At 41.4% G+C, this 17629-nt stretch overlaps 2 protein-coding genes and 1 long non-coding RNA gene across 11 annotated transcripts in view; 1 reads left to right on the plus strand and 2 right to left on the minus strand.

Moving 5' to 3' along the window:
- ZNF143 (zinc finger protein 143) overlaps positions 1-10340 on the minus strand; it is a 43412-nt gene extending 33072 nt beyond the window's left edge. For 4 of the 9 annotated variants that reach the window (XR_009277103.1, XM_058834060.1, XM_058834079.1 and 1 more), the window contains exon 1: positions 10255-10340. The gene's annotated coding sequence lies outside the window, so the exon portion shown is untranslated. Of the gene's footprint in view, positions 1-1290; positions 1500-10254 lie in introns of those variants that run through there. The other 5 variants (XM_058834040.1, XM_058834088.1, XM_058834070.1 and 2 more) reach the window with 3 other exon arrangements.
- Positions 10341-10516: 176 nt separating this feature from the next.
- On the plus strand, positions 10517-16932 carry LOC131579153 (uncharacterized). Its single transcript, XR_009277637.1, has 3 exons — positions 10517-10907; positions 11422-11544; positions 16539-16932. It is a non-coding gene; the product is annotated as an uncharacterized LOC131579153 (long non-coding RNA).
- The window catches only part of IPO7 (importin 7), a 33379-nt gene continuing 28864 nt past the window's right edge, over positions 13115-17629 (minus strand). Inside the window, exons 23-25 of the mRNA XM_058838700.1 lie at positions 17412-17618; positions 16946-17062; positions 13115-14847 (exon numbers count right to left, since the gene is read on the minus strand). Of these exons, the coding sequence (XP_058694683.1) occupies positions 14750-14847; positions 16946-17062; positions 17412-17618 (422 nt within the window). The 3' untranslated portion in view covers positions 13115-14749. The remainder of the gene's footprint in view (positions 14848-16945; positions 17063-17411; positions 17619-17629) is intronic.

Below are 17629 nucleotides of genomic sequence, written 5' to 3' on the forward strand. Positions count from 1 at the left end.
TGGTGTAGCTACAGAGTCAGACAAAGCAGGCATGGAAGCAAAGCAGCCCAGCATGCATGTACTGTGCAGCAAATAAGATCAGAAAACCGCTGCAGTTAAAACAAAACAAAACAAAACCCAAAAAAACAACCCAAAACAAAACAAACAAACAAACCCCCCAAAAAACAACAAAAAACCCCACCCCAAAACCCAAAGAAACTAATAGCAAAAGGAGTTTTATCCAGCCCAGTTTTCAAGGGCTGCTCTTCTGGAGGTACTGCCATCTTGTAGCAAGTTAAATTAATAAATTCTGGTATTATGTGCTAGTGGTGCCCAGAGGCTGGCTGTCCTCTGACTGACAGAGCTCTGTATTGTCAGCATTTTCCATGCCCTCAGTTTTCAGGACACCTCTTGGAAGCAGGCTGCAAAACAGCTACACCATTTCACACAGCAGAGAAGAAGGGCTTCACAACCACAGGTGTCCACTTGAACGAGAGACTGAAACAATTCCAGCAGACTGCTGCACCTCAAAGGCCTTTCAGCTCGGGTCTACTTGACAAGTATTCCCCCTCTTAGACAAAGTATCTTTTAAGATGCCCAACAACTTTAGTATCATCTGCTTTCCTCCAGAACTCGCGGCTCTTCTCTCACCTTTGGGCAGCAGCGAGGGAGCCAGTCCATGCAGACAGCTGCAGAGTTCAGAGAGTCTGAGCAGAACTAATTGCTCAAGGGGTGAGTAGCTACTTTGGAAGGAAAAGAAAGCTAATGCCAGATAAATTCAAGGGCTGCAGGAGCAACAGTATTTAAATTGTTTCACAATGTTTGTTACTGTAGCAGGGCTATCAACCCTCACACACTGAAAACTGAATGAAGGGAACTACTGCACACACAACATCTACAACTTTCTGTTCCAGAGGATCTGGACAATCATAAAATCTCACACAAGAACTCAGCAGCAATGCAGTCTATTTGTCTCAATTCTAGCTCCTTGCAATGGTCACTTCCAGCACATCTTTTTCTCAATCTTCTATCCTTCCACTAAGTTCCTTATCCCCAGCTCCATCCCTCCTCCTTGAAGCACCAATTTTCTTCTTCAATCCTATCACAACACCACATTTCCAGGATATACCTCTTCCCAGATACAATCCCATCCTTCTTATAAGAATAACATAAAACACTTCCATGCCCACACCAACTCCTTCTGCAACTAGTCCCCAGGTCTTCTCTTGCTATTGGTCTTTTCTATGACTCCCTCACACCACTGTCTATCCCCTTCCTGCCTCTGTGTCAACAGTTCATGTTCAGACCCACCTTGGAAGTACATCCCCCACAAGAGGCTGGAGCACTGGAGTCCTCCCAAACAGCAGCCCCCAGCTTCCACTCCTCTGCAGGGAAACAGCAGCTTTGCTCTGTCACTCTGCTGTGCAGGGAAGAGAACCCTCAGCTGAAAATGGATGTGCTGCTCCCTTCCAGACTCTCCTCTTTCTCCCCAGTGGAGAACACTGACTAGCCAGACAGGGCTGGAAAGATGTAGGAAAGATGTAGAATTGGTCTGTGTTGCAGAGAAAAGGGTCAATCTATCAGAAAGAATGATGCTACAGCATAAGAGTAGTCAAATACAGGAATAAATTGCCAAGACAGGGTATGGACTCTCCATCCTTGTAGAGGTTCAAAGCAACTTGACATAGCCCTGGACAACCTGGGAAAATGCGACTTGCCTTGCTCAAGCCTGAACCAGATAATTCCTGAAAGTCCTTCCAACTTCACCTGCTCTCTGATAATCATTTCAATAATGTATACATTTACAGCAGTATCACCTTACTGTTTGTGTATCATCTACCCTTCTAACATTTTTTAATTTGCTTTGCTTTTTCAAAACCAGCTGGCTTTCATCAAACTCAAATCTCTTCCTTGCCTCCACTTCAGTCACTCTCTTCTGTTTTCTCCTCAGCTTCCATCAAATTTGTCTCCATCGTTTTTTCAGTATGAATCTCACCAGCTTCTTTCCCTAATCCACATCATTGCTTTTACTCCTCTGCATTTGCATCAGTAAGTTTTTTTCTTTAAATCTCCTGTCTGCCAGGAGTTCTGTCAGTAAAAACCTAGGAGAGAAGATTTCCTTTACCCACTTCAAATATTGCAGCTCATTAGTTAAAAGCAGCTGAAAGCATCCATTTTTAGGAAAAGCCAGGAACCCTGGGGTGGGGCCTGCATAGCAGCTGGACAAGATTGACACGTGGATTCTGCTTCATCTCAAGAGCTGTCTTACAGAAGACAGCTACAGGCTCAGTCACGAAGTACTCACTGAAGTGAAAACTCGAGACTTGACTTTGTGAACTCTTGCAAATCTTCACAGATCATACGCAAGTTGCAACTGTCAATTTTGAAAGGCACATCAATGACGATATTTGGGCAGACTTTCACAAGGACAGTAACGTATCCTGCATTCCTGAAATGATTAGTCACCAAAACATGTCTATGGTATCCATGCAGAGAAAAATCTCACCATTCTTTTAGATGGTTAAAACACTTCTCACAAAAAATCAGCCTGATGCAAAAAAATTTGACAGAAAATCTCTGGGCTGAAAAGAATGTCTGAGCACAGGCAGACACTTCCCCTCTAACACTGCTACCTTCAGCAGCCATCCAGCAGGGCACAGAGGTGCAAATCTTATTAAAAAAAAAAAACAAAACAAAACAAACCACCACCCCTTGCAAACTATCTGAACAGAAAAAAATACTCTCAGGCACACATTGAATTCTCAACACTTGGAAACCGAAAGCATGGGATGAGGGAAAAAGATGGTTAAAAGCAAAAGATTTTTCATTAAGAGTTCATCAAGTTGCCTATGTAGAGAGCACCTGTTGTACTTTTCCCTCCACTAACACTTAAGCAAATAGAATCTTCTGGGTGCTATCACTTATTTCGGGGAAAAGATGTAATGTTAGAAGAAAGGTTTTTATGCAAACTCAATCAAGCAACTGGAAACAGGAATCTCCACTAAAAACTAGGAATCAAGCAACTGGAAAACACCAGGTGGGATTGAGGCAACTGAAAAGCAAGGGAAGAGCTGGTAGAGGGCATGGCAAGGCTGCTCTGGAGCAGAAAGGGGGGTTGGGGCACTTGGGAACTCCAGCAGCAATTTGTCATTTAAAGAACAACTGTACCACTGTACTGCTGGAGAAAAAAAAAAAACAAAAACCTGCACTGACAGTAGCAGAAACTCCTAAATTATTCTTAGAGGATGATTAATAGGAAATGGAATAAACTTTGTAATAGCAGTCATGGAAGAAAACTTACTGTTAAAAAATACAAACTTAGAATGTGCAAAAAAACCTGGGAAAGAATGACAGGAAAAAAGCTACTCCAGATCTTCAGCAACCCTGTGATTGTTCACTCCCCTCATGCAGACAGCACTGAGAAGTTTGAAATAATATGCATTTATTTCTTTCGAAAGAAAACATCACTTTTATTTTTAATACACTTCTAAATAATGTACAAAACCACTGTAATTTTATAAAACTTATAAAAACAGCAAATAAAAAACAATCAAGAAGGGTAAGATGGCAAATAATACATAGCCTCACAATAGTGAAACCTGCATTTTGGAATTTTAGAAAACTGTAATCCCATGTTTGACAAAGCTGGATCCCAAAATCAATTCAAGTACATCCCCAGTGTAACATAATTAAGTTTCGTCTGAATTAAATACTGCTTACCCTAGGGTCCTTAACAACTAATATGATTGTAAATATCAGTAATTTCACAAAACTAGTCTGAATAACAAATGTGTGAAAACTCAAAATTAATACCTACAATTAACAATCTGATTAAATACATTTCAATTGATAATTCATGTGTCACACCTTCTGAGTCTCTGTGCAAAAAGAACTCTGACAGACTGGAAAACTAAGTATTCCACACAAAGTCTTTTCAGACAACCCAAGAGGACTTTTAGCATTTCTTCCCTCACTAATTACATAAAATCATTTGTCATCTTTAAGCTCAGAAATAGACACAGGAGAACTAAAACTCTTTTTACAATCTTACTTCTGCTCCCCTACGTAGCTGCATGATAATATTTTCCAGTATTAAGCAGAAATCTGTAACAGGGTCAGAAATTAAATCTAGATCCTGTGGGTGCTTTGATCAAACACTTCAGCAGGCGTGGATTTCCTTCTTCATCAACAGCCCTTACCTTTTCCAGGACTTTACTGCACTGAAAAATTTGGGTTTGTGCTGTTGTCAGAGTGACTTTCAGTGAACAATTGTAACAACTACTTAATGTTGAGCACTTCTAAATTGCTACATGCTTTCTCACAAAATCTCAATTTCTTTTACTGCATTTTCTCTAGTCTCTTTTAAAAGGCAAAACATAATTAAACAGCAACTTATACCACATTAATCAATCACAGGATAAAATGGAAACAAGGCTGAAATACAGAAAAACTTCTTTTACAGACTCTGGCAATATCAGTTGCATTCAGATAATTAAATAGCAAATCACACAACCACTTTCTAATTTCCTATGTGGTAAAGAAGTGTTGTGAATGATAAACCACATGCCCTAAGTCTTGTCCTGGAGAAAAACATGACAAAGCATGAGAGAGCACTGTCAACTGCACAAGCATGACATATGCACTGTGAAGCAGTCAAACTCAAGGCTCCTTTTTATTCTTTTTGCAGCATTTCAACCTTTCTGTTCCACAAGAGATACATCCTAATAATAATCCAGTTCAAGACTAATTCACCTCCACAGTGTTTGGTATTTCTTCAGAAATGAAAAATAAATGCAAGACCAAATTTATCACTGCCTTAACCACGTATCAGTCTGACTTCAGTGTGAGCAGTGGGAACCGCATTTAGCCTGAAAAAATTTATGTTCCAGCAGTCTTTCCCCCAAAAGGCATTTCTACAGAGCTCACATTGCAAATCCCATCTACAAATTGTGAATATTAGAAATATTGCCTGATATAAATGTTTGCATTTTATAGATATATTACAAAAATTGGATTAACCAGCACAAATAAATATTTACAAATCCTTACTTGAACTAATGAGATTATGCGTATGTACATATTTTCACACTGTGGGAATGCAAAGGTTTCTATTCTTTTCAAAGATATGGCATTTAAACACAGGAAGATTCAGAAAGCCACCCACCAACAAGTCCTACACGCATAGAGAAGTCTCAGGCTGCTCCCAAATATGACTTCTAACTTCACACATTTCTTGAGTATATTAGAGAAGAAGTTTCTGGTTAATGAAAGGAGGCCAGAGTAGCTCCATCAGCACATGAGCTGTCAGCAGTGCTGACGGAGGCTAAACTGCTGCAGCTCTGGGACAAGAATGTCACAGCAAACATCCAGTTCCATGACCACATCTGCCCCGCGTGCACTAGGGTAGCAGGCTGCCTAAGCCAGACGTTTCAAACAGATTTGGGAGTCTTCTGACAGAGCCAGTTCCAAAAATTCTGCATGGAAGCTGACAAGCAATTGAGATCCATGCAGTACTGTTTACAGAGGTACACACACCAGGATTCCAATATTTTTATATTAATTAAATACAAAAAAGTATATTAATGCAGCTGGTCAATGAGCAACACGGTAATGACTCAGTTATTATTATTATTAGCAGCAGTAGTACCCAGCAGCAGCAGTTTGGCTTGAGGAAGGGCCACCCATATAATCTGTCCCAAACACCAAATTCAAGCATGCCTGAAACACCCCTGTATCATTAGGAATGCCTTGCAGACCTACTGCATATGAACTGTGAAACTCACCTAGCAAAAGAGCCCATCAAGTTCCTCTCAAGGCAGGTGGTATTTCTTGTTCACAGCCAGGATACATTTCTTCTCTCCTGGCCAAACTTGTATTAGCAGTGCTCAGGCACACCTTCCCTTCTAAAGGGCCTCAAACCCATTTATTTACTGCAGACTGACTGGTAAAAAGTTACTTGTGTTTTAATAGTCAAAAAAAGTTTGGGTAACCAATCATAATGTGCACACTTAGGAAAAAAAGCTGAATGGCAGGTCAGGGGATTTTGTGAAAATACTTAGAACATGCTTAACAAAGACGAAAAAACCCAAACTTTAAAGTAATTTTACAGCACATGTTAGTGATATAAAGCATATGATTCCAAATCAATTTTCATCCTGGAAGTATGAAGGAAACAGATTTAAAACACTTAACAGATTAATCAGTCTGATTTAAAATTATTGGTTTTTGTTTGGTCTGTTTTTACATCAAGTGTATATATAGCTAAAATACATATGCAGAAGGCATCCAGCCAATCCATGTCACAGCTGTATCTAAGTCATTCCTAGAAATGAGCAGCAATGCCTATTCACACTAAAAAAATATATACAGTTAACTTCTGAAGCACTTCATGGGGCTACTTATCCCTTAAATCATAAAACCTCCAGTTATATCGGTGTTTTAAGTAAAACTGGGAACATCTGGTGATTAGATGAATCCTTAAGGGCTAAAAATCCGAAAGAAACTGAGACCTATTTCTATTGTTGTTTTACTTTCATGCCAAACAGACTTCTAACTTTTTAACTGTCAAGCAATCACAAAAGTCTCTTATTTACATGACCAAAACAAATGAATCCTGGCCATGGCCCTTCAAATCCTCCAAATCCACTGAGACTGCCAACAAAAAGAGGAATTTTGAGTGGGTTGTTTTGTGTGGCTGTGAGTTAATTTGCAATCTGATAAGTACACTACAGATGTATCACCATCAGTCATGACAGTTAATGGCAGTGCTTTAGCACAGGCTTCTATTTCAGGAACTAAAGGGGCAGCCTGAATTGCAAAAGCCAGATTACAAACAGAACTTGAAACACATCCTACAAAACTCTGTGCAGCATCATGTTAGCTATATACTTAATATATGAGCAAACCAACTAAGTTGCAAATACAGACCCTTCTTCCAATTCTAGAAAAATCAGTCATCAGAAATGAGGTCCAAGAGTATTAAGCAGGTAAAACAATTTTCTGCTCAAGTGTATACAGAGGGAAACATTCTGCAGACAGTAAAATACAGACGGAGGTAAGTATTATGTAGTTTTAAGTGTAACTCTGATATCAACCTTGAAAATTGCAAAACCTGCTGGAACTGTAAATTGCCTTCAAAACTGAAAATTTCATTTATTTAACAAGTGTTATCTTGGTGGAGCAAAGTACAATCCCACTACACAATTAAAAAACAGCCATGTAGCCCAGCACAATTTTGCAGACTAAGTCTCTGGAAGCATTTACTAATTTAGTCCAATTTGTTTTTGAGTAACTGCTCAAACTGCTGATCCCTGGTGCACAGAGGGATAGAAGCAAAATCATATTCCCTTAAGTAAATACAATCAATGGCAGATGAAGTTACACTTAGATACAGGCAAAACTCCATAAATCCTGCTGTGCTGAAATGGGTGATAAGGCTTCCTTCCCCTCCTCCCTAAAAATGGTGTCCATGGAGAGACACCTCGCTGAGACCCCTCACTCCATGCTCAGAACAAGAGCTATGCAGACCTTAAGTTACAGGAATTCGCACTTTAGAGCTGAACTCTTGGGTTCAAGAAGAGGATCTATCGGTTTAGATCACAGTATATCTTAGGGATTCATAAGCTAAGCAGAAACCTTCCTCCCATCTTTTGGGATCTTTTGTGACACAAGCCACAGGAACAGACTACCCGGCCCACGCTGCCTTTACCAGGTGCACTGATTTCCTTGCACAGAGGAGATAAAAAACCAAGCTGCCCCAAATTAATGCTGAGCAAAAAGCACTGCTGGTGAGCTGCCGAGATGTGCAAGAGATGTAGCAGCAACACAGGAAAAAAAAGTCAGTGAGAGGCAAGGAAAGGTTGGCTCGGGATGCTGTGGTGTGTACACACATGTCAGAGGCTGCAGGAGCTACAGAAGGTATCACGACAAGCAGACAGGAAAAGAGTAACTAAGAGCACAAGATGCGTCCCACCCTCCTCATGAATATTTGCATTCTGGCCATTGTAAGGCCTGAAACTCGACGAATTGCCCTGATTATCTGTGTAAAAACCCATCCAAATTCAGCCAAGCCCTTAGGAAAACAATTTGCTTCACAGGCGCCTGCTAACGACCCCTCAAAAATGTAATAGTGCTTCTCAAAGACTCCACCTATGCTGAGCAAGTGTTAACACAAAACTCTTAAGGTGAAGACTCACATGCAATAGCAAGGCAAGAGCAACATGCGGTAGGGTAAATGAAGCCATCCTGAATAAACTAAATCCAGGAACCCTCACCCTTATCCCTGTGCCCATCCCACAGAGCTGCAGGTGAGCAGCCACAGAGGCAGCAGCCAGCACTTGGACCTGGCCGCTGCTCAAACCCCTGACAATTCCCTTCTCCTGGACAGTACGGGACAGCAAAATGTTCAGTGAGCTGAAGCAGCACACAACTGGAGGTATTCTAAAAGAAAAAAACTTATTTTACAGCCTAATTTGTGCACCCGTTACCAGGGACCATTCATCACTTAACACTGTGCCTTCCTTCCTCTGAGAAAAGCATCAAAAGCTACACAAGAATGAAGACAGAATGAAGTCAGTGTGACTTTCTACCTAAAGTACCTTTTACGCTATTTTAAATATTTGCTTTGTATTAGCCTTTAACATAAAGCAAAATTACTCTTCCTCGGATTGGGTAGTAGAAATGAAATATCAATTACAACGAGAACACTTTAAGTAAATTATTAAATCAATTTGAAATACACTTCTCAAAACTCTTTCAAAATGTTTATTTTTACATCTCATTTAAACTGCAATCCATTACCAAAGCAATCATCTATTATTTGACCACATATTCCTGAGGTTCCTTTTCTGCAGTGTAACAGACAAATCGCTTTTGACACAAACACAGCTTGAAGCTCAAGGCAATAATGCAGAAATACAAAGAAATAAGCTATGAAAACACAGCTGTATCGTACCCTGCCATTCTAAAGCTGTACGGCAAACGCACAAAGCTAACAATCTACTACGGGTATGTTAAAAAACTGCTAGTTAAAGACAATCTAACTTCATTTTTCAGGTACCATCACTTAGAAGCTACAATAGAAATATCTGGTATATAGTCTGCAAAGATAGCTGATAGACATTTGATAGAGAATCTCGATAAAACAAGAGGAAATGATTGCTTTGAAAGACTATAAGGTTGCAGCTCCTATGTCACTGGACTAGAAATAACAATCCTTACAAATACTGGTATCACTCTACATATGATGGCAAAAACAATTCTCTGATAGCTCAAAATGAAACCTTCAAATTTTAAAAGTTAAGTAGAGCTGCTCAACCGCAGCCATGTATTGACAAAAAATTTGAACTTGCACGGAAGTAACATCATTTTTTGTGGATGAAAAAGCATCACAAATAAGCCTTCATCAGAGAACAAAACAAAAATCTTTGCATTATTGCAGGCTATTTTTCTAGAGGAGCAGCTTCTCGTTATCCCGTTCTATTAGAAGTTCTACAGGAAAAAAAAAAGACGAAGGGAACGACAATAGTAAAAAAAAAAAAAAAAAAAAAAAAAAAAAAAAAAAGACAAAAAGAGGTTAAAATGCTTTTGCATTTTGGCGAGGTGAGCGAGATGCAGTAAACCAGCTGGATTTCAGAAGGCCGGAAGGTGCCAGGCCCTTCTCCGTGCCGTGAGAGCGCGGCCAGGCCGCGCCGCAGCCCCGCGGCTCGGGCAGGAGCAGCGGATTTTCCTCCGGAGCCTGCGCGGGCCCGGCCAGCCCCGGCCAACGCCGCTCTAATGCCGCTCTGCGGCCGACGGCGTGGAAATAGCACGTTTGGAAAAAATAATAAGAACAAACGCCCACGTATTTTAAAAAACAGGAAAAAAGAAACAATAAAACAAAAATTAAAAAAAAAACCCAAAACACCCAGCTACGGGAAAAATGTAAAAATATGTGAGCCCCCCCGATTTAGGCACGGCGGGCGCGGGGCCCGGAGCGCCCCGGCCCGTGTCCCCATCGCCCCCCGCCCGTGACGCAGCGCCGAGCGGGCCCGGGGGGGCGGCCCGGGGGACCCCCGCGGGCCCGGCGGGCGGGGAGGGGCCGGGCGGGCCCCGCGGAGCGGAGCGGCTTTATCGCCGCGGCTCTGCCGCTCGGGTCGGTGCCGCCCGCGCCCCGCTGCCCCTGCCCGCCTCCCCGAGCACCGCCGGCGGGCGCGGCGGGCGCGGCGCGGCGGCCCCGTCCGGAGATGGCGGAGGGAGCATAAGGCACACTGGGTAAAAGCACATTTATATACGAACCTCGCCGAGAAATTTTCCAACAATTCCTCCGTCCGACCACCATGCACCAGGACAGGAAACGGCCGCTCGGCACCGCCCGCCCGCCCGGCACCGCCCCGCGCCCCGCGGGCGGGGCCCGGCAGCGCCGGCTCCGCCGCTCCCATTGGCCGCACGGCGCGCGCCGCCGCCGCCGCCGCCCGCCATTGGCCGCCTGCGGGCCGCGCGGCGGTGCCCATTGGCCGCGCGCCCGCGGCCCCGCCCCGCAGCTTCATGGCGTCGCGGCTGTGCCGGGCGCGGGGCCGGCGCCATTTTGTGCAGCGGGCAGTGAGGCGCCCGCGCGCCAGCGGGGAGCGGCGCCATTTCCTGCCCTCCCCCGGCGGGCGCCGCGCGGGCCGGCAGCGCCTGAGGGGACGGGAACGGACAGGGCACGGGCGGCGGCCGCAGCGCCCCCCGGGGAGCGGATCCGGCTCGGCCGGGGCCGTCCGCTCCTCCTTGGGCCGTGCGCGGGGCCCCGCGGGGCCGCACGGCCGGGCCGGGCACGGTGAGCGCTCTGCCCGTCTCTTCCCGGCCTCCTGTCGCATTACCTCCGGCTACCATTCCAGCCCGGGTCTGGGGGAGAAGGACGCTGTGCTTAAAGCTCTGCTTGGGACTGTTTATCCCTACGTGATTTGTAGGTATGGAAACGTCTAATAAATAGTCAAACAGGTCCCAGTCTAAAGCAAGCAAGCGTGTTATGGTTAATGCCGTAGGTGATTTTTCAGAATACCCTCTTGCACAGTTGATGTGAATTATCCCCACTGATGTGAGAGTAAGGCCTGCTCTGATGGACTTACTGCATCTTCCTGTACACGAGATGTGAAAATATTTAAATTTTGTTCCAGAGTAATTCGAAATTCTTGCAGTCCAAAATTACTGCAGTTATACAAAAAGCCAAAAAAAAAACCCAAAAACTTAATTCCCCAACAGTCCTATTAACCAGCAGTTTTTCTTTCCTAATTTACTGTTTCCTAATTGTAAATTTTAAGCCAAGTACATGCTGCAGCCATCAGTTTGGTTCGAGATACAGCAGCAGTGAAATACCCAAGATAAAATTCTGATTTGCCAATGCCCCTTGTCTTAACAGATTATTTATTAACATCCCTGTAAAATACTACAATCTGTTTCCCATTTTGTGCTTTATGTTTCCAGCATCAACAGCTATAAAAAGCAGAAATACACAAACCAGTGACATGCCATTTAAGATTAAGCCACATACTGATTGAAAAGTAACTGATAATCAGCAACAAAGCTTTTCCAAGTGGCCCATTCCAGGTATGTAGAAGGTTCCACAGAGAAAATAATCAACCCATAGAACTTACCAGGTATCCATTACTAGGCATAATTAAATCACCTGCATGTTTATTGGCAGGTAGTCAGTAATTACTGCACTGCAGACTTGATAAATCTTGCAGCAACAGTCCTAGGCTAATATACATATATTCATATATATGATATATGTTATCATACATATTAATAATTCTTTGAAGACAGTGATTAAGAAAAAAAAATACTAAATTAACCCAGTATGTCAGCATTTTAAAAAACTGCCTATTTTTTATATTTAACGCAGTTGAAGTGAACTCTGGTTGTGCCTAACATTTGTTTGGAGAAATATTTTGGAGAGGGAAATACAAACCTGAGAGCTGTGCAACTTGAGCAGGACTCTACTGTAAAGATACAGCTACATTCAAAACACCACACTGAAATAAGTGAAGATAAGGATTTGCTTTAGATGTTTATTAATCCAAGGAGATCTTCCATAATAGAAAAAAACCAGAGGCTTTAGATTTCCCAGATCTTCCTTTAGACTTGCATTATCCTTGACAATGGAATGGATAAGTGCAAGTTCTAGGAGGAAGATCAGTTTTTAATTTGACAAGTGTATCACTGAAATTGATATATTGCATCACAAAATGCGCTATCACCACCAACAACAATGCAAAATTGTTTTGCAATTTATAAATACATTTCTTGGAGCAAAGGAAAGCAAAGTTCTAGATCCATTCTTAAAAAAGATGCTCCTTGCTAACCAGTCTAGTGACACATAAAAGCACCCTTGTAGTAAGACTGTATTCCTCACACCAAGATAAAATTTTTCCCTTGACTTGTGACTTGAAAAATATAATTGTTCGAGAACTGACAATGGCACTAAACTTGGTGATTTCCCCCTATTTTTTTTTTGTCATCTGCTTTATACATGAAGCCTTCTCACTGCTGCTGTCACATCCTCTGCCACGAGGACCAAAATGGCTCATCTGTCCTCAGGTTTTCATACATTTTTAGGATGTATATGGAAGTAAGCAGATACCAAACAAGCAGATGTTCAGAAATGATTTGTCAAACTGGGTGTTCCCAAGGAACACAGGAGAAGGCATTCTGGAAGTACATCTGTCAGCTTTCTCTACAAAAATAAAATGCTGTTTAGAGGTTGCCTGGGGGCCAGAGCACACCTGGAGGTGCCCGTGAGTTACAGTCACAAAGCCCCAAAGAAGTTCTGCTCTGTGCACCACCTAAAGATGCACAGGAACTACCCTGGCTCTCACACCACCACAAGGACGGATATTCCCATCCAATGCTTCATTAGTTAGGCCTTTTCACCTCAGGTGCTTTGCTTTTCAAGTGTCCCTTCAGTACTCGGGTCGGGCTCTGTGTCCCACCTTGGCCCCCCGGGGCAGGGAAGCGTTTGCCGGAGTGGAGAGGCTGGAAAACCCCTCCCGCTGCCTGGGAAGCACCAGCACCAGTGGAAGGCAGAGCGTGGCACTGGGTAGCTCAGCAAGGAAACCCCAAAGCACCACCAAATCCTGCTACTCTGCTGATGCAAAAAAACCACACCACACAGACCAATTTTCTGAAGACTGCATTTTGAGTATCATAATATATATATATGTGCATTTCATTTTTACAGATAAAAACTCAGTTTATTTTTAACCTGTATTTAAATTTTGGAGGCTTACATTAAATTAAGGTAGCTTGTTTAATATCAATTGTAACAGCAGGTGACATTTTTATATAAAAACAGCCTAAAGAAAAAAAAAACCAACCCAAACATTTGATTTAAAAGACCTGACACCAATGATCTCAAGGCAAGATCAAACGCCAATGGATTTTGCTTTTAGAAAAGAAAAAGGGGGCATTTAAGCCAACCCATTCACAGCCTCTCCCTGCTGGCTTCTTCATACAGTGGTTTTGATAGTGGTCCCAGAGGGAACTGTATTTTGCCTCTCTAGCTAAAATACTAGTTACTATAGCAACTTTAAAGGAAGAAAATTGTGGCTTCAAAACCAAAAGATTGGCAAAACTTCAAACACACTGTCTGGATCAGGCAGACAACAGCACACACGAATGGTGCAAGTGCAAAAAGAGGGGGAAAGAAATGCAGGAGTAGTGCACCTGCACTACCATGAGCTGGAAAAAGAATATTTTGCACACTTGGGGTTAAAAATTTCATTTATATCCCACAGCCTAGATCAGCCAATGACACTCTTGTTTTTAATAGATTGCATATGTAGATGTTTCACCCATACACTTCAATTGACCTTTAAGAACTTCACATCTCATTTACCTGTTTTAGAGAGGGTAACTTTCTTTGTGCTTACAGTACACATTTGTTCAATTTTCTAGCTTGTACAGTGAGATCTTTAAAAAAAACAAAGGACACGGAGGGTGTTGCTATTTTTTCTTTAGCAGCAATGAAATATCACTAACCCCTTTTTACATATCCGAATTCAAGTCACAACCAGAGGTGACTGCACCACAAAGTCACCAGGTACAAAACTGCTAGTTCATTTTAAATTAATAACTTGAAATTATTTTCCCCAGTACATCCCTTTTTTTTTATTTTTATAAACAGCAAACATTTTGCTATTTTTGTACATAGGCTAGCAGGCTTGTTTCAATATGAAAGTGCTAATTCATTTACAGATTTATCAGTTATGTAGTGCTACATTAAGTGTCCAATATTCTACATATGAACAATCTTGATAAATGGAAATGATGAAGATTAAGTAAGGCTATCTGATTACCTTATCTTATTTACATTAAAAGAATAGACACCCAGTAGTAGGGATAAAAGGGAAAGAAACTGGGCAAATACTCATACTGCCACAGGTGTAAAAATTAATTCTGCCTTCTAGCTTGTACTGTAAATGAGACATTTTAAATAGTCCTGCAGCCCATGTCTAGTTTTTTTTCCTCAGAAAAAGAAAAGCTGCCTTCATGACATCCCCTCTTGATTTCCGATCTCCAAAGTGTGTCATTTGAAGCTTTAAATTCAGATTCTTCCTATCTTCAAAAAACCCTCTGGTTTGCTTTCCAGTATCAGGTTGAATAATCAGGTCCCACTTCTGGGGCTTTCGTCCAATCTATTTATAAATTAGTTTAGAGTGAGTTGTAGATAACATGAACCAGTTCTGGAACCACTATTGGGAGGAACACAAGCTCTTCACTACAATCACACAGTAGCAGGAAAAGTGATAATTCAATTCATTCCTGGGGCAGGGCCTCCAAAATTAAATGAAGTTGGCACAACTGGAGCATTGAATTTGTATCCTCCATGCTTTTCAATCATTTTGGATTCTAAAACAAAACAAAAAACAGAAGGAAGAAGTTACAGTGTGTGTAGAGGGGAAGACAGACCAAGATTCTGTGACTGATCACTTTGAGTCTCTCAGAAATACAGGTTCAACCTGGGGTTACCCAACAAAGGAATCAGCACCCACAAGTGGAAATGTGCCAGGCCCCAAAGAACAGATGGACTGACTATTTACTTTAACTTCTCAATATTGTAATCACCATGCTTACATGAATTTGTACTTTAAAAAGCCCACACTTTAGCTCTTGGAAATTACTGTAGTTTAGAAACAGGACCTGAATGAATGCTGCACTTATAAACTTGGCAAAATGCAGACAATTCTTTCTGGTTAACATCAACAGACTTCAGTCAAATCAGTAACAAGAGCACATGTGCAAAAAAGCAGTATACAGGTATTGGCTAAATATTTGGTGTTCCTATCTCAATTCAACAATATAAGCAGAAACCACCACTGAAGCACCAGAAAAAGCCTTTTTACACATGCTCTACCCGAGCAGGTAATTCAGACTTTAGGTTACTAGACCACAAAACATAATTTTGAGAGAAAACTACCAAGCTTATCACTTTTCACTTTTAACCAAACCTTAAGATCTTTAGACATCTGAGGTCGACATATCCATCACTGTAACTACCAGTGATAAGTAACACTGCTGTAGGACAGGTTTTACTGTAAAACAGGTTTTTACAAGCTCTAATACAGGGACAACTGAAAATCAGGTTGGTAATTTAGGCTGTACCTTTCCTACAATCTAGATACTGCAGAAGGTGGTTTCTATTATTCCCAGGCCAAGATAACACCACCTACTAATGTCTTCTGTTGGTCTTAGAGCTTTCTCCTAAATCAAAAGTTGCCATCTCTCTGGGAGTAGGGACATCTCATTATCTAGCAAATCTGCATTTTGGCTGTTTCTTTGGAAAAAGGCCAGAATGATGTTCTCACGGCTAATGAAGCACGGGGGGAGAATCCCTCACAGCTCCACAGAAGACATATCTGTCATATCATATCTTCTCAAATGGAAATTCCTCTAAGCTACATTAATAAGGGAGAACTGTATTTCAAATCCTTCCAACAGCACATCCCCATGTGTGGTAAGTGGTCTAAATGTAGTATTAGTGTGCTCTGATAGCAGGCAAGAATCGCCCATAAGGATCTGGTTGGTTAAACTTCACAACTTCTCTGAAAAAACAGTACAGAACAAACAAACACACCTCAAACTTTTTTGTCTCCATAAAATGCAATAGTATATAATTACATCATATGATGTCTACTGCTTGATAGGGGTCACAGTGAAACTGTATTTTATAACCATTAAAACTGGATCATTCTGGACACAAATAAGCTTTGTGAAGTGATTTAGGCTGTTAAAAAATACTTATTAAATATGTATTCTTACTACCAATCTTTCTGTTGAAAAAATTGTGAATTTCTGTTTTGAAACATCTGTAGCAATTGCTCACTAAGAGGATATGAGGCTGGACTATCCCTCAACATTCAGTCTTGACTTTAGAGTGTGATATATATTGGCTTACTCTCAAAAGGGAAAACTCAGAAAAAAAAAAAAGAAAAAAAAGGTAAACTGAATACAGATTTAAAAATCTGTATTATATGTAATACTTAATTATGTGGCTTTACAGATGGTACTACTTTCATAATTTAGTATTCTCCTACCCACAGAATTATTGTCTATCCCAGCTGGACTACATCACATCTCAGGAAATAATTTATCAGCCACTTGATGTGTTTGTTAACATACCTGGAATTCATCTACCTTCAGGTAATCAAATCAATTGTTTTAAAATCCAAGCAATTAGGACAAATATGCTTTTATTTCCTCAGCCATCTCCCAAAGTAGTGGCACATTTCTACCATTCCTCCCACCTGTGGTATTGCCATCCAGTTTGTCCACCAAGGTTTTGTGACCTGACAATTTCAAGAGATTTCAAACAACCCTGTTTTGATGGAGACATTATCAGGCTTGGAATATATATATATATAAAATTTTCTGTATTATGCTTCCTAAGCACACCCAGGGCATTCACAGAGCAAAAGGAGGCATTATTGGTATAAAGGGGTGCAAATACCGTGTGCTGCCCGCCGCTGATCTGCCAGGGTCGCTATGTCCTGCAGCTGCTTCCTTTGTTCTTCGTTCAGGCCCTGTGTCAAAGCCTGGTACCACACAGGGTTACGGTTCTGAATTGCTGCAGCAGGAAGAAAACATAAGGAAAGTGTTGATTAAAATGTTCTAGAACTCAAACCTTACTCACTCACTGCCATTTTAATCGGAGTCATATTCCACTATGTTTACATAATTCAAGGCATTTGAACACTAGTACAGCTTCTGACCTCTTCCCTACCATGATAAATTCATTCAAGCATCTCTCTCTGTTCTGAAAGTTTAATGATGGCATCTCCTTTCCAAAGAAAGAAATGGTTCAAGCATGTATTGGAAAGCCTGTTTGGAAGTTTCGAACAGGTTCTAATTTAGAACAGTGTACACAAAAGTTGAAATGTAACTTGTTGGCCAGGAAAAGAAATACAGTTACTTACTCTGAAAAATAGTTTTAAATATCTGATATTCATCAATAGGGTTGTCCTCATCATCAATAATCGTGGAATAGCCTTCCAAAGCAGTCTCTTCAGCATCATCTTCTTCCCAGTCTTCATCATCTCCATCTTCACCTGCCTGTTTTGCTAGAATTTCTAGATATTCTTGACCATCTTCATCAATGTCATCTTCATCACTCCCCAGTTCCTCTGAGTTAATT

The sequence above is a fragment of the Poecile atricapillus genome, chromosome 1 (assembly GCF_030490865.1).
Source record: "Poecile atricapillus isolate bPoeAtr1 chromosome 1, bPoeAtr1.hap1, whole genome shotgun sequence".
NCBI lineage: Eukaryota > Metazoa > Chordata > Aves > Passeriformes > Paridae > Poecile > Poecile atricapillus.